The 19,680-nt window shown below is 41.6% G+C and overlaps 3 protein-coding genes across 4 annotated transcripts; all 3 read left to right on the plus strand.

Moving 5' to 3' along the window:
• Positions 1-85: 85 nt before the first annotated feature.
• On the plus strand, positions 86-7,797 carry mboat7 (membrane bound O-acyltransferase domain containing 7). Its single transcript, XM_084026082.1, has 9 exons — positions 86-207; positions 1,316-1,395; positions 1,598-1,727; positions 2,357-2,483; positions 2,565-2,721; positions 3,081-3,276; positions 3,775-3,927; positions 4,034-4,210; positions 5,649-7,797. The coding sequence occupies exons 2-9, from the start codon at positions 1,320-1,322 to the stop codon at positions 6,052-6,054; spliced, it is 1,422 nt and encodes a 473-aa protein (XP_083882208.1). The 5' UTR covers positions 86-207; positions 1,316-1,319; the 3' UTR covers positions 6,055-7,797.
• Positions 7,798-7,965: 168 nt separating this feature from the next.
• On the plus strand, positions 7,966-16,004 carry tmc4 (transmembrane channel-like 4). Its single transcript, XM_084026081.1, has 17 exons — positions 7,966-8,149; positions 8,229-8,285; positions 8,479-8,677; positions 9,499-9,647; positions 9,779-9,928; positions 10,506-10,591; positions 11,886-12,031; positions 12,244-12,391; positions 12,504-12,662; positions 12,761-12,918; positions 13,575-13,701; positions 14,021-14,118; positions 14,256-14,439; positions 14,524-14,654; positions 14,890-15,045; positions 15,186-15,264; positions 15,392-16,004. The coding sequence occupies exons 1-17, from the start codon at positions 8,116-8,118 to the stop codon at positions 15,479-15,481; spliced, it is 2,151 nt and encodes a 716-aa protein (XP_083882207.1). The 5' UTR covers positions 7,966-8,115; the 3' UTR covers positions 15,482-16,004.
• Positions 16,005-16,114: 110 nt separating this feature from the next.
• leng1 (leukocyte receptor cluster (LRC) member 1) lies at positions 16,115-19,656 on the plus strand. 2 transcript variants are annotated; one of them, XM_084026084.1, is made up of 5 exons: positions 16,115-16,366; positions 16,459-16,710; positions 17,185-17,367; positions 17,904-18,205; positions 18,683-19,656. In XM_084026084.1, exons 2-5 carry the CDS (start codon positions 16,579-16,581, stop codon positions 18,900-18,902), a joined length of 837 nt encoding a protein of 278 aa, XP_083882210.1. In that variant the 5' UTR covers positions 16,115-16,366; positions 16,459-16,578; the 3' UTR covers positions 18,903-19,656. The 2 variants fall into 2 exon arrangements, with proteins under 2 accessions (XP_083882210.1, XP_083882209.1); XM_084026083.1 differs by having other exon boundaries at positions 16,115-16,710.
• The last annotated feature ends 24 nt before the right edge of the window (positions 19,657-19,680 follow it).

Raw genomic sequence — 19,680 nt, forward strand, 5'->3', positions numbered from 1 at the left:
AATCCAAGTCGTCCGTGCCTGAATACCAAATGGCTTATTCCACACCCCTGAAGTTTGACTGGTACGGTCCTGCTAGATGGCGTCACAGTGCATCAGGCAGGAAGTAAACTGCTGCTGTTTAGCGGTGTGGATGGGGCTTTAGGTTGGGTGTGCAGGCACTGCCAGAGACCGGAGTCAACCCCCGTGGTGCTTCAACCCGTTAAACACGTAAGTAAAGCGTTCAAACGGACGCTCCGTTATGTTAACGACAAGTCTGTGTGGAAGCTAGTAAGCTAATGAGCATTGTTTGGAGCTAACTGCAGACAGGGACGTTACAGTGGGTAACACCCGCCTTTCAAACCGCTGTGTTAATCTATCGCTATGTATAAAAGCAGTTAATTTCCTTTTCTCTGGCTATGTTGCTGTTGACTGACTGGAAGTAGCATTTTTAAGGCACGGGAGCGATTCTAGACTCACTTCAGTACCCTAACTTGGTTTTGTATGTTTCGTGTACTGTCTGTACGTTAACGAGCCCCGGAAAGTGAACAAGGAAGCGGAGGTTTCCCCCAGTCCCAGATCTATAGACTAGCCTACTGTATCATAAACTACTTCCTGTTAGCTTTTGGACACGGTACCATGTGATATTTCTGTGTAATTTAATGTTGGCATATGTGTAAGGCTCCTGTATTTTAAATATTTACGGTTTTATTTGACCTTTCAAAATAATCGAACGTGGTGCTGCAACAACGTTAAAGTGGGTGCTCTTGCGCAACTCACCAGAAATTACGGTAATGGGAAAGGTTTTCGCTTCACCCGCTGGATATATTGTGAAATACAGCCTGGAGATTTGATCATTGTTGTTGCTGTGGACATTGATGTAGCCTGTCTTATCATAACGTCGTAGCAAATTTCTCACAATTACAAAATGAAATGGCCAAGTTAAATAGTAGACAAAATAAATGTGTATTTAGAATAAGAAGAGAGACCTTAACTCAATTACTAAGTAAAAACAGAACATGTCAATGTAGAGAAAAAAAATCTTCTTATAGAAGAAATAAAGACTAACAATGAACGTATATTTGTCAGCAAACACGTGCAAACAAAGTAACCAACCTTCACTTTTTATGTGTTAAGTGTGTAAATATTCCCACCAATTTGCAATATTGTGATCTAGCGGTAAAACATCCTCAAAACCCTTTCGGTAAAGAATCTGTGATGCATGCGCAATAAAAATAGGAATTATTAGCTTCACCAAGGTGGCTGCCTTTATAGTGACTGTCACATATTGGTCTTTTTGTTGTTGTCTGTTGATTATGATTTGTTTATTAATGACCAGAGCGATGTCTCCGGATGAGCTGGTGTACTTGGGAATTCTTGCTGCCTCCATCCCTGTTGGATTCCTCTTCCGTTATCTCAGTGAGTATTTTGGAACAAAACATAATTCATTCATTCATATTTTCTAACTGGCATAAACAATGATTTTGCAGTTTTGAGCAATACGTGGAAAATACAGATTTTAAAAAGCTTTTCATGCTTTGTCTCGGGTGCTTTCCCATCCCATGTAGCTTCTTAGTAGTTGGTCGTAGGTGGCGTCATTGTCTAACTGCTTTCACTTCAGGTCCTCCTGTGAAACAGGGGGCAGCTCTGGTTCTGGGCCTCTCTATCGCCATTGCCACCTGTCACATCCACACACTCCATTCTCTTGTGACGGTGATTGGACAATGGATTATTATAAAGAGCAGCTGGCGGTGAGTGATAAACAGTCATGCTTTTACAAATGCATTTCTTTAACACACACACACATCTATAAAGTCTCTGAAATGTAAAAGTACCCGGAAAAATACCCCAAACTGTTTCTTAAACTCAAGTTTATGTCTTGAAATTGCTTGTTTTGTCTTAGAATCAGTCAAAAACCCAAATATATTCAATATACCATTACATATGATAAAGTAAGCAGAAAATCCTCATAATTAAAAAAGCCTGGGAAGAATTTGGGGTATTTTTTCTGAACCTATTCATCTAGTCTCTGGCTTTTAGGAGTTTTTGCGTAAGCTTATAGCTTCTCACCTCTCCTGCACCAGCTTCAATTCACGTTTATCTGAGTATAGGTTCAAGTTTTTGTTTACATATAAATGTCTTTCTCTACATATAATAACTTAATAATTGTGTTTTTATGTGCAAACAAATACATGTATTAAATAAATGAACATTCCAAAATAATCAACTACTGGTTTCAGCTGTGCTGTACCTCAAATGCTGATGCACGTGGCACACAACAGCAGTCAATGAGTGCATAGGGACAAAACAGTCTTCGTGAACTGGACTTTGCAGACATAACATATACACTCACTCATAACATGTGTGTCTGTCTCTCAAGGCACGCCCCAGCATTGAGTCTCACCTGGACCTTTCTCTACCTCCTCTTCTTCCGTCTGGTCACTTGGTTCGGTCTGCCAACACCGACACCTTTCGCCAACGCCATCCAGCTACTTCTGACTCTCAAGGTACAGAAACAGAGCCAGATCAATCAAAGCAACACACATTTTGTGCATCTTCGTTGATGTATGCTTCTGTTTTTGAATCAGATGGTGAGTCTAGCGAACGAGGTGCACAGCTTCCACATGGAGAAGAAAAAGGACGTGAGCTCTTTTGCCAAGTCTCCCATGATTGGTGGTCTGTCTCAGGAGCCCTCCCTCTACGACATTCTGTCCTATAGCTACTGTTATGTTGGTATAATGACCGGTAAGTATACTTAAAAATGAAAGATTATGTTTGTGTGCAAGCTGTTTATATTCATGTGTGTTGTTTTTGATGTTCATTTGCTTTTGCATGAATTTTAACTATTGTCTCTCTTTGTCTTATTCTCCGCTACTTGTCCAATATTGTGAGTCCATATCGTTTTCAGTATTCTGTAGATTTACTCCTGGTTCTCATGTACCTCTACTCTGTTTTTGTTTTCTTACTCCCCTTTCATTTCCGACAACACCCTCTCTTCTTTTGAATCACACTGTTCCCTTTTGTGTCTTGCATCTTTTTGTCATTATCACTGTCTTCTCAACACTGCCTTCATTCCTTAATATCCTCCCTCCATCTCACTAAAGGTCCATTCTTTCGCTTCCAAACGTACGTTGACTGGCTGAGGCAGCCGAGCCCTCAGGCCCTGCCTGGCTGGGTGCCATGCCTGGAACGTTTGAAGCTGGTTCCTGTCTATGGCGCTCTATTCCTGGCTGTCAACTCTGTCTTCCCACTGGCCTATGTCCGAACGGAGGAGTTCCTGGATCAGCAGTTTTTGTTTAGGTATTGTTACAATGCATCTGCCCTGATAATGTCTTTTAATTGTAATTACAATGCCAGTTACAGAAGTTGTAGGTTTATCATATAAATGTCACTGCATAATTTCATGAATGTGTATTAATAATGTGAGTAAATGTGAGGGGAAGAATATGTTGAATCAAATTTGTTAAAAGAAAGAACTTTGTGTGGCTAAAACCAAACAACTTGAACATTTTAAATGTGCTTTTGAAGAGATTCTTTTATGTAATGGAGAAAGTTTAAATGTGGGGGATAATATTTCAGAATATTTCTTAAATTGTCCTGAGGGCCAGTTAATTTAAACTACAGTGTACTGATGTACAATGTGTGTACTAACATTTTGGCAGCAGTCTGGCTGCTGTTTGTCAGAGGAAACGACGTGACAGGCCGAGTACTAGTTATGGGTTAATTGTCTTGGTGATATCCATGCAGATGTTTGGTCAGACAGAGATGAATCATTTGCCTTCCTCTCTCTATCACCAGGCTTTTCTACATGATAGCAGTGTTCTTCGTGTTCAGGATGCGTTTCTATGCAGCGTGGTGTGGAGCCGAGGCTGGTTGTATCAGTGCAGGTTTGGGCTGCTACCCAGAGAAGGCGCTGGCCAAGCCTGGAGGAGGACCTACCATCAACTACAGGTGTCATTACAGAACTAACGAGTAGAATGATGAATGCATCATTATATGTGTGTGTTGTTAATATAACTGCATTGCTCACTTTCTTAATGTTTCCCCTGGTGGCCAGTCCTGATCCAGCAGCTGAAGAGCAATATGACTTTAAAACCATCCAGAACATCGACTGCTACAACACCGACTTCTGTGTGAAGGTCCGCCATGGCATGCGTTACTGGAACATGACAGTGCAATGGTGGCTGCATCACTACATCTACCCCAACGCCCCCTTCAAAGCCTACGCTCTCAGGTGAGGCTCTATGTGCTCACGGACATGAAGTAATGGACCTGTGATAGACTGGTTACCTGTCTGTCTCTACATGTCAGCCCTGTGATAGACTGGTTACCTGTCTGTCTCTACATGTCAGCCCTGTGATAGACTGGTTACCTGTCTGTCTCTACATGTCGGCCCTGTGATAGACTGGTTACCTGTCTGTCTCTACATGTCAGCCCTGTGATAGACTGGTTACCTGTCTGTCTCTACATGTCTCCCTGTGATAGACTGGTTACCTGTCTGTCTCTACATGTCTCCCTGTGATAGACTGGTTACCTGTCTGTCTCTACATGTCTCCCTGTGATAGACTGGTTACCTGTCTGTCTCTACATGTCAGCCCTGTGATAGACTGGTTACCTGTCTGTCTCTACATGTCTCCCTGTGATAGACTGGTTACCTGTCTGTTTCTACATGTCAGCCCTGTGATAGACTGGTTACCTGTCTGTCTCTACATGTCAGCCCTGTGATAGACTGGTTACCTGTCTGTCTCTACATGTCTCCCTGTGATAGACTGGTTACCTGTCTGTCTCTACATGTCAGATAGACTGGTTACCTGTCTGTCTCTACATGTCAGCCCTGTGATAGACTGGTTACCTGTCTGTCTCTACATGTCAGCCCTGTGATAGACTGGTTACCTGTCTTCCCCCCTGCGACCCTGAATACAGGATAAAGCGATAGACGATGGATGGATGGATGGATGGATGGATGGATGGAGATAATAACAATAATCTCCAAATTTTAAAGCATGTTTTCTAGTCATTCTCTTTTCCATTCTCTCCCTCTCTTTTAAATGTGAATTTTCTGCAGGGCTACCAGTGAAGCTTCTTCTCCTACACATTTTATTTCAGGTGTTGTTTCCTAATGAAGTCCACTGTTAGAAAATAAGGCTGGTGATATTCTTAGTTAAGTTAGTCAATTAATCCCATAAGACCAAACACAACTATATCTTTGTTCTTCTGTGGAACTCAAACCTACTAAAAATGCAAATCTTTAAAACAGGATCATGATTATAGTGTAGCTCATTTGTTTGCTGTTAATCATTCTTGGACACAGATAATACTTACTGAGTAGGATCATTGTTGGTGTTGGTCTCCTCATGGGATTTGTTGACAATAATACAAATGCAGAATATCACTCGATTTATTCTTGAAATCTCATTTATATTAGGGACATTTTCTGCTATGTTTATTCTCTGAGAGACGGAGGACATGTAGGAATTATTTAATGTCCCACCACACACCTTAAATAACTTTACTAATACCTTTTTAACTAGCTTTCTACAGAATCCCCCGTGATTCTGCCCTGGCATCTTCAGTGTTTTATCTTAAATACATGACATGGCAGAAGACAGAAACGCTCACAGTGGCCTTCCATCTGACTTCAACATCCCTCCTTTCTTATCTTTGCTTCTCAGGGCCGGCTGGACCATGTTCATCAGCGCCTACTGGCATGGCCTACATGCCGGCTACTACCTCTCCTTCCTCACCATCCCCCTGTGCATCGCCGCCGAGTCCGCCATGGAGGCCTCGGTCCGCGCTAAACTGGGTCCTTTTGGACAGAACGTCTTTGACTGGGTTCACTGGTTCTTGAAGATGAGGGCCTACGACTACATGTGCATGGGCTTCGTGCTGCTGAAGGCCTCTGACACCATCAACTACTGGACCTCCATCTACTTCATCATACACATCATCGCCGTTTGCTGCATCGTAGTCGGCAGGGTTCTGAAAGGAGGGAAAAGGGAAGGAAGGAGAGGGGAAAAGGAGGAGAAAAGAGAGGGAGAGAAGATAGAAAATGTGAAAACTGGCGAAAAAACAGACTGAATGGAGCAACAGAATACTTTTTGGAACATGGGGAGAGTTATTTCAATCACACCAACACTCATCTTCCTAGCAACAAATGTCACATGGGTTCAATACGGTTTATTGTGGGGAGATGTAGATAGGTCGGACACAAATGTAACATGTAAAATTGGGTAAAAGACATTCCATAAATGTACATAAAGGTACCGTGAACACTGAGAGAGAATGTTTAAGCTCAATGAATGTTACTTTTGTAGTTTGAGTGGCAACTGGGGTGTAAATAGTTAATTCACTCCCGTCTTCTGAGCATCTGCCTGTACAGTACGTGTGCTTCTATTTCATAAGAGCATTCCCAGTTGTAAGTGTTTACGTGAACTGTATTACTGGTCAAAATGAGGTTGTTGGAATCCCAAGATGCTCTTTTTAACAGCAGGCGGTGGACTTTGTCAAACAATAACCAGCTGAATCCTCATAATGATCTTAAAATATTTCAAAGAGAAGTAATTGAATGTGATTCAAAACCAACAAAACATTCCAGCAGCACTGCGTATCATGGTATAGGACCTTTTATAGTGCAATTTCTCCTGCCAGTCGGTGTCTAAAATCAGCACCTTCACAGTTTTTGACCATGTAAAACAGTCTTAGTAGAATGATGCGTTTGTGATGGTCAGACGCCGAGAAAACACAATGTGAACGTTACTCTGCAGCTTGTCTAGCAGCAAAGTAAGGTCCACGTTCCGTTGGCATCGCTGCCTAGTTTCATTCGGACTTCTTTAAGCAGCATTATAATCTTCCTCATTTCATTTGCTGAACATTTCTGTGCTGTTTTGCTCCCTCGACCCAGTGAATCCAAATGGTTCATTTTTTCCTGTTGTTCTGCCAGCGACTGTGAGTGAATGGGAAACATCTGCAATGACATCTGTAGCAGTGTTGTATGTGAGTGTGTGTCGCAACGGTCCGTTCACTGCTAAAACGTCTGTGTTGCCACCGTGGACCATTCGGGGTTGGGACCAAACATTTGATACAAAAAGTCACAAGTTTCAAATCCTGACTGTAAGCTGCCAACGTGCCGGCACAGATAACAGATAATGGCACAGCGAGGGCCGGTGATGAATTATCGCTCAGTCCTGGTTGTGAAACATGTTTCACTCACTCCTGTCTCTACTGTGTGATGGCTGCCGTGTCTGTGTTTTCTACAGTAGACGTCTTACCTCCCGTGTGTTGTATGTTTACCTCAAACCGACATCATTTGAATTGCAAATGCATTTTGTGTCATGCTTTTGTTCTGTGTCAAAACTCAAGCCTGTAGAAATGATCCCCTTTGTTTCTATTATTGCAGTGGTGCTTGTGACTTCTCCTTCTGATGACTGCTCATCTCCAGGCTATTTATTCTTCAGCTTTTTTTCAGGGTTTTTTTTTTATATATCTTTCCGTACTGCACCAATTGTAACCGTTTGTGTTGCTTGTGGAATATGTATCAGCATATCTTCCCCTTTAAAGTCTACTTTATGGGATTTTCTGTTAATTTTTTTGTTCAAAATAGAGTTCATAATTTCCTTGTGTACATCAGTAAGATAAAACTTGAAGACAAAGGCTATGATACATTATATTTCTTCATTTGCTAGACTGGGAAATCATTAACTCTCCGGCTTTAGTGAACACAAACACACCTGCTTGGTTACCGCCCAACAATGCTTCAATGCTTTCTTTCAGCTGAAAGGAACTGAATCCCTTTGATAAAATAAACATTTTGTGCCCGGTGAATTCATATACAGTAATGTTGTACATATTTATATTACGTATTTGTTCCCATCACTGCCTGCAATAGAAATACACCAAAATAAAGACACTTCTCTGAACTCCTCAATAACACAAATGACTTCTTAGTGTAATCCACTTTCATGCTGTGTGTGTCTTTTCTTTTCTCTCGTTGTTAGACTGTGTGAATTGTAAATGGATGGTAACTCGATCCTTGTAAAGAATGGGTTAAATCATACAAGGAAGTGCCTGTGTGGTCATTTACAAAGGGAGTAAAGTCCGTGAGAGAAGACGACAGGGAAGGGTTCCAGGCAGCGTTTCCTCATGACGACTCGGTTGGCCGTTGGTTTGATTCCAGGTGTGTTGCTGGTGAAGTGTTAGATGTGGCTACCGAGGAACGAGGTCTCTAAAGCTGGTTGTGTTAAACTGCATCACAGAGATGGCCCATGAACCACAGAGACGCGGCTCCACAGAGGTGTATGACTATACTGAAGGTGTGTCTTTTCTTACCTCTGATCACATTTACTGACACGTTTGTTCATTTGAAACACTGTTTTTCACCATTTGAATTGAATAAATATGTAAGTAATGTCACCGCTGATATGTAATCATCATTTAATTGGACTTAATTGTGTTTACATATGGATTTGATCGTTCTTTGCTGTTTTTCTGCCCTTCAACTCACAGTGAACGGTTACCTCGGTGACCAGCAGGGTGACCAGCAGTCACTAAGGTTACGACGGGTATCAACTCGAGAGTCCAATCAGAATCCTCCTCAGTTCGACTGGCGCTCAACTCCCGTAGAGGAGGATGAAGAGAGCACCGGTGGACCTCCTCGGGACCTCAGGGACATTCCTCTGCCCATGGCCCTGAAAAAGTCTGTGAGGTATGAGCACCGCTGAACGTTTGGTGGTGTTTTTAAAAATGTCTCAGCTAAAGATCCAAACATTTACAGCCTAAAACACTCTGCTTTGAAATAGAATTTGAACTAAAATTTAAAAGAGACTAAAATCAGTGTTTTTCTAATAGAAATATATGAACTGCCAAATAGTGATCTACAGAGATTGCCAAAGAGCTTGGAGGCAAGTTGGTTATGGTTATGGCTGCAACTTTAATGTTTTTGGTTCACTCCTCTATGGGACGCAGCTTGTTTCCACTAATATATTATAAAGCTCTACTCAGCAGCCAATGGCAGACAGACAGACAGAAGCAGTGGAGCAGCTGAAGAGTCAGATATTCCCCTCAGAAGTTGGTAGAGACCAAAGCAGAGATATAAGGCCTGAGTATTGGATTGGATTCATCGGGTGGCTAGAGACTCCAAATGAATATTAATGTTACTTGGTAACTACTGGATGTGTAAATAAGCAGCTGTTTGCCAACAACAACTCAAAAGGTGATATTTCACTCTGGTGTTCACAGCTGGTTTCAACTGCCCCCAGGTGGCCAAAACGAGGTATCGCAGGTTTAAGTCAAATCATATGGTCAGTCCTTAGTGCACTATGTGAGGTTAAGTTTTCACATTTGTGTTTCATATCAGACCACAATAATGAATGAATGAAAGCCTTTATTGACCCCAGGGGGAGATTCACTTTGCACAGGAAGCATACAAGATCAAATAAATATCACGTAAGACAGACAAGAGACACCAATAATTCTATCACAGAGTAAATACTCCAGAGCCCAGAGTGTGTAACTTGTTTGTTACAGGCAGGTGCAGAAGATGCAGATCCCCGTGGCTTCCAACAGGCAGACCTGGAAACGGAAGAAGACCAAACTTCTGCATAAACTCAAAGGCAACGCTAGAGGATTTCTCTACTTCTTCATGCTGTGGAGAAAGACTTTGCAAAAGATTAGAGGTCATTTCAGAACTATAGATCACATTATACCGTATACCTTATGCATCATATTGTCATAGAAAGTGTTTATTAACACATTGATGAATCCATGTTTGCATTTTTAATGAAATCTTGGCCCTTTGCCCCCGTAGGGAACTTTGGAGGCGGCGTCCAGTCTTACTTCCTGTTCCTGCGATTCTTAGTGGTGCTCAATTTTGTTTCCTTTTTACTGATTGCTGGATTTGTCGTCGTCCCCAGCGTCGTCTTCAGATCGGTGGGGGCCAGCCCTGTTAACAGCACTGGTAACACAACATTTTCTTTTGCTTTACCTTGAGGGGTCACACATGGCACACACTGGGTTGACCATCACCAGCAGTGGCATTCCCCTCAGAAACAAAATGAGCGGAAGATTTTTCCCCAAAATGATATCTAAATAATACATGTAATTACCAGAGGATCATCTTTAAGTGATAGAAAGTTAGAACATTTTATCATGCACGGCCAATAACTTAAGCTTCTTTCCCACATGCTCTCCAAACCTTAAAGTAGTTTTTTTTTATCATTTTTGCCTTTCAGTCATTTTCACAAGGGAAGGTTTCACAATTTCTCATTTAATTAGATAAAAACCCCTTTGATTTCTTTTAAGCTGTGTGGTGAGCCTCATCTAGACGACAGTGTGGGGATGGAGACCCTCTGCTATCAAGAGAGCTGCAGGCCTGCATTTAATCACCACTGCTTCCATTCTCCTTCTCCTTCCTATATAACATCTTAAATAAGAACAACTGCATGATGTTTGGTGATGAAGATGTTTCAGGGAAGCCTGTAGAAACACTGAGAATACATGCAGAGATCAAAAAGCTTTGATTTGGTGTTTTGCAGGTCCAGAGGAATGCATGGATTATGACCCTAATCCTCAAGGCTTGGTGGTGTTCTATAATTACTTCCTGGACTTACTGTCGGGAACGGTGAGAAACCGCAGCATCTGCATCAAAGATATGAGCTTCAGCTCTCTATATATGTTTGCACCCTTCAAGAGCGTAGCCAGGATGTTACAAATGTTTTGGACATTGCTCATGGTTGCACTATTCAAAGCTTCACTTGAGGTGAACAGATTGATACCCCTCTCATGCCAGTATGGGAAATATGAGGCTGCAGCCAGTGAGCCTAACTTAGCATAAACAACTGCAAACAGCTAGTCTGGTCATGTCCCGAGGTAACATCCACCTACCAGCACCCTTACACTTCAAAAACAAATACATGTGCTTTTATAGACCCGGTGACGGACTCTTGGATAGGAGCAGGGATTTTCTGGAGCGAAGTTGGCCCTGACTAATTCTCTGGATGCCCCCCTTATTCTCCAAACACCTGGATTGTCTGTCCAACGTTCCCAAATGAAATTAAGGTGGGAGACACTGATTTTAACTCCCACCTGGGTGTTGCTACAGGCAACCCAGGGAAGAGGATATGATAGGCTACATGGTTATGTTGTTGTGGGATTTTTTTGTAATGTTTTGAAAATAATGGTATTCAAATAGCACGAGTAAAAAAATAGTAAAAGTGATCAATCTGGGGCCTCGGGCCGGCTCTGTTCTGGAGTTTCATTCTCTTGGCAACCTGAGTGTGAAAACCAGAACTTCAGCAAATCACTGCTCCAGTGCAAGAATGACTCCCCGTATGACCCCTGTCCAACTACAACATGTGTTTTATGTACTCTGATTTTTGTACACATCAAAGAAACAAATATTTAAATATTAATCAGTACACTTTTGAGGTGCTGTTATGTGGATACCTTGGCCTTGGAAGCGTTTACCCACTGATCCATTCTTTATGCTGTGTAGCTGACCTGTCTCCTGCCTCCAGCACTATATTTACCAGACAAACATGAGAGCTCAGACGGTATCCATCCTCTCATCTAACTACGGACAAGAACGTGACTAATTGTATCATCCAAAATGTCAGTTTAAAAGTTGATGTGAAATGTATTATTATATAATTATATGTATTATATTAACTTTATTTTAATAATCCAATATCACGTCTGTTTTTCTTATAACCTCGTTGAAAATGACACCCAGCACCAGAATGCCTAATACTCCCCCCCCCCTAAATACGGTGGACCCCAGTGTCCTCAATAGAAGACAATCTGCTCCCACTTGGCTCTGCTCTATTCTCTGCTGATGAAAGTCAACTTAAACCACATCTCATGAACATGTTTTACCTCAGACATGCTTGGTGACCACACGTCTCCTCTTTGTTCAGGGTTTCATGGAGTATTCCTACATGTTTTATGGCTACTACAACAACACAAGGGTGGAGGACAGGAACTTCTCCTACAACATCCCCCTGGCCTACCTCTTCACCGCCGTCTTCTACTTCATCTTTTGTCTCATCTGTATCATAGCACGGTCAGTCCCAGAACCAATAGGTTCAGTGTTAATAATCAAGATGCAGCCTGTGTGTGTGTGTGTGTGTGTGTGTGTGTGTGTGTGTGTGTGTGTGTGTGCAGCCGTGTCAGGGAGATTTCAGGAACAGAATGATATTTAAAAGCCGGAGTCAATAAATCAGTCACCTTGATCTGCATCTGTATCCTCTTGTCTGACTCGCTGCTCACGCACAGCATGGGGACTGCAGCTCGAGTTGCCGTGGCAACGGGAGGCAGCGCCGTGGGCAACTACAGCATCATAGTGTTCACCGGCTGGGACTACGGTTGCCTGGGAGACCGAGCTACCAAACTGAAGCAGAAGAACATCCACTACCGGCTCCAGGTCAGAGGGGATCTGTTCCATTTAGCAGGATCTGCAGCACAACACAGGTTTGCATCATCGTCCCCTGCACGCTTTCAGATGACCCCTTGTCTCTTTTCTCTTTTTCCGTCAGGTGGATCTGGAGGAGGAGAGCATCATGAAAAGAGCAGCTGCTCTGACTTTGTGTCAAAAAATCGTTTTATACTCTCTACGTGTTTCTATGTGTTTTGTCTCATTTGGCCTAATTATAGCAGCCTTCTATGGCATCTTTGTGGCCACCAACTTCAGCCAGGTAAATGACAGAAAAGTGATGATGTGTATGTTGTCTTGGCTCTGAAAGTCTTCAGTGACTGTTTGGCCCCATGTTTGGCCCCCATCTGTTGCACACAGGAAAGAAGTGGTGAAGAAGGGATCCTGGGTTTGTTTTTCGAGTATCTACCTTCCATTGTCATCACCACCGGGAACTTCGTGGTGCCGCTGCTGTGCGACCAGATCGCACTGATAGAGCGATACGCCCCCAGCACTACTGTGATAGTGGCACTGTTAAGGTTTGCACCAGTGTTTCTGTGAGAGAGGGATTATGTAAGAGCATTTACATTTAGTGTGTCTCAAAATACTTACTTACTTTAACCAAGAGTACCAATACTTTGCAAGTAAAAGAAAAGCCATCATTCAAAAGTTATGTAAAAGTGCAGAAGTATTATCAGAAAATGTGTAGATAGATAGATAGATAGATAGATAGATAGATAGATAGATAGATAGATAGATAGATAGATAGATAGATAGATAGATAGATAGATAGATAGATAGATAGATAGATAGATAGATAGATAGATGTATAACACATATAAAAGTAACATTTTACTGTAGCTGGTGTAACCTATTCATTTACAGGTAGCTAGTTTAGTCCAGAGACAGAGGGGTCGGGTCCCGTTTGGGCCTCAAGTGTCTAAATGAAACCATTTGAGAGGGTCAGAAGAGAAATCACCCCTAAACTTGTGACAAGTTTCCACAGATTTTGTCATGTATTTTATAAGCCATTACCATTGAAATTCAAAGAAATGTAGTGCAGAGATGTAGAAGTATACTTCTGGATGTATAAACACTGCTTTACAACCTGGTCTATAGTTACTCTATAGCATAATTACATCATTTTCAATTGTGTTGGTCTGATGATGATTTGTCTTGTGTCTCTCATGATCAGGGCAGTGGTCCTTCGTCTGGTGAGTCTGGGGGTCCTCCTCTTCACCCTGTGGCGGCAGATCACCTGTGACGGAGACAAATATAGTGGAGATTGTAAACTGTGCCAATACAACTATCAAGTCTACCCGGTAATTATACTTCTGCATGACATGTGAGTTACAGAGTAACAGACTGATGATTGATTGACACCCATTAACACCAGAATAAAGAGAGACTATGAAATGATGGAGCCTGAAATATGCTCAGAATAATTTATGACACAGAGTTTAATTACTGCTTGTGTGTAGGCCTGCAATGCTATAAATATAAAAAAAATTGGCTCCCGCCTACATTGAGCAACAAAGTCTAAAAATGTGCAGGAAAACACCAAAGAACACAAAACATGGCCTATGTGTGATGTTTTCAATATGAAAAAGTTTGTCATTTCATGTGTGTGTCATCGTTTAGTGCTGGGAAACACGTGTAGGCCAGGAGATGTACAAGCTGACCCTGTTTGACCTCCTCATCAACGTTGCTGTGCTCGTCCTGGTGGAGTTCCCACGCAGGTACAAATCCCTGTGTGAAGTTAGCTTGATTAAATAAGATGGAAATTGCGCAAATGAATGCAGTATATTAAGTAAACATATTCAGCTGTATTGACCGTGTGTGTGTGTGTGTGTGTGTGTGTGTGTGTGTGTGTCAGGATGGTGGTGGACAACTGGTCCAGTAAGCTGGCTCAGTGGGTGGGTCGACAGGAGTTTGTGGTTCCTGCCAACGTGCTCGGACTGGTTTATGGTCAGACTGTGGTTTGGACAGGCGCTCTATTTTGCCCTCTGCTGCCGCTCATCAACACCATCAAGTTCGTCCTCCTCTTCCACTTCAAGAAGGTGAAGACGTTCACCCCAAAGCCAGTTTGTCTGCCTTGTGAGGGGAGTTACTCACCGACACTCTTGATGATTTTGTCCCCTCAGATCACCCTTTTCTATAATTGCCGGCCAGCACTGAAGACGTTTCGCTCCACCACCTCCACCTTCTTTTTCCTGGTGGTGCTCCTGTTCGGCTGGGGCCTGGGCACAGTTGTCATGATTTACAGTCTTGCTGTGTGAGTGCTGATTGCGTCCTTATCCCCTGTTAACAATCACAGCAGACGTGCTTTTTTAGTTTGGGGCCGGCACTGACAAATAATTAGCCTACTGTAAAGTAGAACGATGTTTTACTCAGCAGGTCAGAAGGTTCATAATTGTAAGAGGACATGCAGGTCAGTTTGACATTGGAAAATAATGTTTTCAGTATTATATTACATTGCTGAAGACGAGTGTTTCCCTCTTTCCATCCAGGATCCATCCTTCTATGGGTTGCGGCCCTTTCCGTTTCTTCCCCAACATGTGGTCGATTGTTCCAACATCTTTCTACAGTCTCTCTGAAATCACACAGGACTTTCTCTTCTTCATTGGTTCCCAGGCATTCTCCATCCCTCTGTTTGCGTTATCTTGGTGAGTAAATTATTTTTAGCCATAAACAGTACTGTACTCGACCCCAGATATGGTATGCAGCCTATATTTTACCTGCATATTATGTAGTCCTTCACTGTTCATTGTATAATGTATAATCATGGCTGCTTTCTCCCTGGCAGTGTGGTGATGAGCTACTTCATAGCCTTAGCCTCTGTCTATGGGAAAAGTGTTGCTCTGCTAAGAGCTCAGCTAAAACTGGTAAGTTGGTGGCATTTAACTGAATGGTGCATTGTAAAGCAAAGACTTACGTGATATTGAATTTTGACAATACGAAGGTAGGCCTATTTGATTTTTACTAATGCAACAGTGGGTCTTTGGCTTGCAGGAGGGCCGTGACAAGCAGTTCCTGGTGAAGCAGATTGAGGTGCTGAGTCGACATCACGTACTAAAACATGCTGCAGGAGCACACGACTAAACATTTTTACAACCTTCCAAACAAGAAACATATGATGACGCGTCTGAAAAGGCCGTATGCACCCCATTTCTATAAGGTCAATGTTGTGTAATTTAGGCAGATAATTCTGCAACAAGGTTATTCAATTAATATGATGTTGCTCTTGAGAGATCAGACAGAGATCAGTTTTCTTTTTTTATAATAATTTTTTTTATTTGCCTTTTTATTGACATTCTGCAACAAATGTGACATGTACATTTCAATTATCAGCCATAGAGTGTCAGCATGAATGTCCTTTTTCTGGTAATAAAAGAACAGAAAAAATAAATAAATAAAAACACAGCAAAAATATGAACATGTAGGGAGTGAAGTATGCTTGTTGCTACACACACAGCTTATTATGTAAAGTTAACCAAGTCAAAGTCTGGCCTGCGTGGTGTAATGTAGTCCATTTCAGTTTTCTAGGAAAATGTATGTTCATTGTTAACCTACCTGGCGGTGTATGATCAAATTGAATAAAGCCAGGAAAAAATAATGTATTTGTAATAAATGCAAAGTTTCACAACTTTTATTTGTCCATGCAAATAGAGATAGCCCCCTCTAGTGTCAAAATGGTGGTGTTGCAAAAATGTGTAAGGTTTACTTCCTGTTTGTGCCCACTTGTTCCTTCGGGCTATGGCAGCCGCCAGCAAGAGTAGCTCCTCTGCTAGCACGTTAGTGACAGCATGTTTGTCCTGTTTGTTCATGTGAATGATTGAAAGGTTAGTTTATTGTGAGGGGCGAGTTAAATGTCTCCTCGCAGCTGTGTCGTCATTGCGATAAAGTGTAACAGCGTCTAGTTGGAAAGGAGCAAACCTTGGCTAACGCTAGCTTAATTGCAAAGGGGGAAGCCAGCTGACATTCATGGTAACACACAAACTCGGTTATTTCTCCGTCTTTTGACTTTATATTCGGTTCATTTTCAGCCCGACTAATCCGCCCTCTTACTCTTCCTATAGACCTCGCTGTTTAATGGGGTTTGAGTGTTTGGCAGCGCGCTTATAAACACTACAGTCGGTAGCTAGCCCGCCCAGCTAGTTGCCTGCTAACGTACAGAAGCAACAGTCGCCAAGGCAACAATGAACATCCTCCCGAAGAAGAGCTGGCATGTCCGCAACAAAGACAACGTTGCTCGCGTGCGGAGGGACGAGGCCCAAGCAGCAGAGGAGGAGCGCGAGGCCAAGCGTCGCGTGGAGCGTGCCGAGCAAGAGGTGACCCTGTTGATGTCATGTTGTTTATTGGTGATAAATTATGGTGATGATAATAATGATGCGACAGTGCAGACCAACAATGTATGATGCTGAACTGTCCTGAAGCTTTAAGTGCACCGCATTCATCACAAACCCGTTTGTGTCGTTATTATCATGCAGTCTACAAAATAAACAAAACCAGCCCAATGGTGACGACTTCAAATAGCTTGATTTGTCTCACCAACAGTCGTAAAGTTAAAGATATTCTACTTTATGTCATATATAACAGCAAATCCTCACTTTGACATGATTAGTTTATTGAAATAGTTGTTGATCAATAACAAGAATACCCATGATATGATATTTTACAAAGAAACATTTTATGTATATATATATACCGGTATACACACACATATATATATATATATATATATATATATATATATATATATATATATAGGATATTTTGGAATTATAACTCTTTCCTCTTCACAGGCTCGTACAGAGTATCTGAGAGGGAAAGCCCGAGCAGCTCTCCCCTCAGAAGGAGAAAAGAGGGATGAAGATGATGGTGAAGAACGGAGTGGAGCTCTGGAGCATCTTAATCTTTTTCCCATTGAGGAGTCCTCAGAGAAGAAGGGCAATGAGGAGTATCTCAAAGAAAAGAAAGATGAAAAGGTGATACTGCTATTAGTTACATTCAGTTTTGGCCTTGTCTTATCACAAGATCCACTATCTTGTTTGTTTGTTTGTTGTTGTTTTTTCAGAGATTTCAGCCACATATTGTTTTCTTCATCAACCAACAGAATTTGCTTACTTAAAGAGGGTTTAGTTGTCATCACTTGACCACAGTCTTGTGATGACAATTGAACCATTGATTGACCTAATCTGAGTCCACAAGATATGACTGAAAGCTCCAGAGTATTTATCCCACCTCTACTGTATCATACTCATACAAATAGGAATTGGTTTGAAAGATTTAAATAAAAAATGATCATATTTAAATCCAAAATAAAGATGCATCGAGAATCGTTTTAATAAGCGAATTGTAACCCCCTAATCGTAATCAAATCTTAAGGTGACTATATATATATATATATATATATATATATATATATATATATATATATATATATATATATATAACTAACACATTTGGTATCTTTTGGCACTGCTTTCACAACACATTTGGATCACTGATGTTTTTTCCCCAGGAAAAGGAGGAACGAGCGATCGGCTTGCTGGTGTCTCTTGGACCCCAACCAGGGACTGAAGTCACTCCATGGTACATGAAAACCAGCCAAGAAAAGGAAGAACAGAAGGAAAAAGAAGAGAGAAAAGAAAAAAGGAAGGGATTAAGTGAAGAGGAGAGAGAGAAGAGAGATCGCAGACTGAAAGATAGTTTAGATCCGTTGAAAGATATGAAGAAAGCCCTCGGTGTAAAGGACAGAAAACATCACAACAGCAAGAAAAAGGAAAAAAGAGACAATTGGGGAAAGAAGAGCAGTGGAGAGAGGTGAGAAAGTCTCCTGTTACTTATATTATGATAATAACTAATAGACAGTCTTGAAGCATCCGATGTCACATAATTTAGTAGATTGATTTCAGCCCAGTAACTATGGACTGGTCTGATGCACATGATGTTTCTGCTGTTTAGTTCTCTGGTTTTAAAGGCATAGTTCAACACTTTGGCTGATATAATTATTCACTTTATCGCTTAGATGAGAAAACTAATACCACTCTCAGAACTGTACACTAAATGTGTAGCTGCAGCTAGCAGACAGTTAGCTTAGCATTGTGTAAAGACTGGAAATGATTAGCGGGGCTCTCCCCAGGGAGACCGGCGTTCTTTTCATCACATGTCACTTTCCTGATAATAACATTAATTATATAAGGTACTGGGTGAGTGTCAATGTCATGATATGAATACAATGTGATGTTGTAAACATCCTCATGGAGAGAGAGAGGAAACTAATAATCTGTCCTTTTTCAGCTCCATAGAACGGTTACGTGCAGAGCGCTTGCAGAGGGAGGCTGATGAAAGGAGGAGAGCCCAGGCCCTGATCAACCAGAGGAACGGCAAAGGGAAGGAGCCAGGGAAGGAGACAAATGAGAGGGAGAGGCCTTACAACAGTGCATACTTCCCAGAGCTGGCTCGGAAGCGTCAACGAAGGGATCGTGACAGCTGGAGAGATGAAATTTTAAAATCATGAACTACAACTACTGGTTGAGGGGTTTCATCTGTGCTGAATGATTTCTGGACAAATATTTAGACCAGCGTTTTTCCAAATTGAGCAAAAGACGGTAAAGTGCCAACGTAGGTTCAGAGCCACATTAATGATATACCTGTAACCTTGGCATGTTATTGCCAGTAGATTGATAAAGGGGCAGCTTTTTATTTATTTATTTTTTGACCCATCGGTCAGTTGCAGTCACCCTTGTCCGCTGCAGCGTTTCGCTCATGATCGGGTCAGCGGGATGGATTCTCATCATGGCGGTCATTTCTACTTTTGCTTGAATTCAATCGGATTGCATGATGATAGAAAATCTGCCCATGCTGAATGAATAAGTATTTCACCGGAGGGTAGAGCTAAAACCGTTAGTTTGACAGAAAATGTATAATTTCACAAATTTTTCAAACTATTTCCAGATTTTCTTTGTTGTATATTACTCAAGCTCAATGTATTTGGCTTTGGATCAGATAAAACAAAACATTTGAAGAAGTGACGTTAGACATTACAAATTAACAAGTGTTGTTTTCTTTTTTTTTCTTTTACCATTTTCTGACATTGACGTATAGACAACTGATTGATGTGTTAATAGTAATAGTAAAAAAAGTCTATTGCAAATATACGAACACTGATGAGCAACACAAAAGATTGACATTAATGTACTTTTCTTTGCTGTAAATTATTTTGCAAAATACACAGGATGAAATAAATGCTGTCATGAGTGATAGAAGGTTCAGTTGTTTCAAAGGTTGTATTGGCT

This window comes from Eutrigla gurnardus, assembly GCF_963514095.1.
Source record: "Eutrigla gurnardus genome assembly, chromosome: 14".
NCBI lineage: Eukaryota > Metazoa > Chordata > Actinopteri > Perciformes > Triglidae > Eutrigla > Eutrigla gurnardus.

Coding starts and splice junctions, on each gene's coding strand:
- mboat7 (XM_084026082.1), top strand. CDS start 1,320: ATGTCTCCGGATGAGCTGGTGTACTTGGGAATTCTTGCTGCCTCCATC. Junction 1,728..2,356: donor ATTATAAAGAGCAGCTGGCG/GTGAGTGATAAA, acceptor CTGTCTCTCAAG/GCACGCCCCAGCATTGAGTC. Junction 3,928..4,033: donor GGACCTACCATCAACTACAG/GTGTCATTACAG, acceptor CCTGGTGGCCAG/TCCTGATCCAGCAGCTGAAG.
- tmc4 (XM_084026081.1), top strand. CDS start 8,116: ATGACGACTCGGTTGGCCGTTGGTTTGATTCCAG. Junction 12,919..13,574: donor GTGATAGTGGCACTGTTAAG/GTTTGCACCAGT, acceptor TCTCATGATCAG/GGCAGTGGTCCTTCGTCTGG. Junction 15,265..15,391: donor TAAGAGCTCAGCTAAAACTG/GTAAGTTGGTGG, acceptor TTTGGCTTGCAG/GAGGGCCGTGACAAGCAGTT.
- leng1 (XM_084026083.1), top strand. CDS start 16,579: ATGAACATCCTCCCGAAGAAGAGCTGGCATGTCCGCAACAAAGACAAC. Junction 16,711..17,184: donor TGGAGCGTGCCGAGCAAGAG/GTGACCCTGTTG, acceptor TCCTCTTCACAG/GCTCGTACAGAGTATCTGAG. Junction 18,206..18,682: donor AAGAAGAGCAGTGGAGAGAG/GTGAGAAAGTCT, acceptor GTCCTTTTTCAG/CTCCATAGAACGGTTACGTG.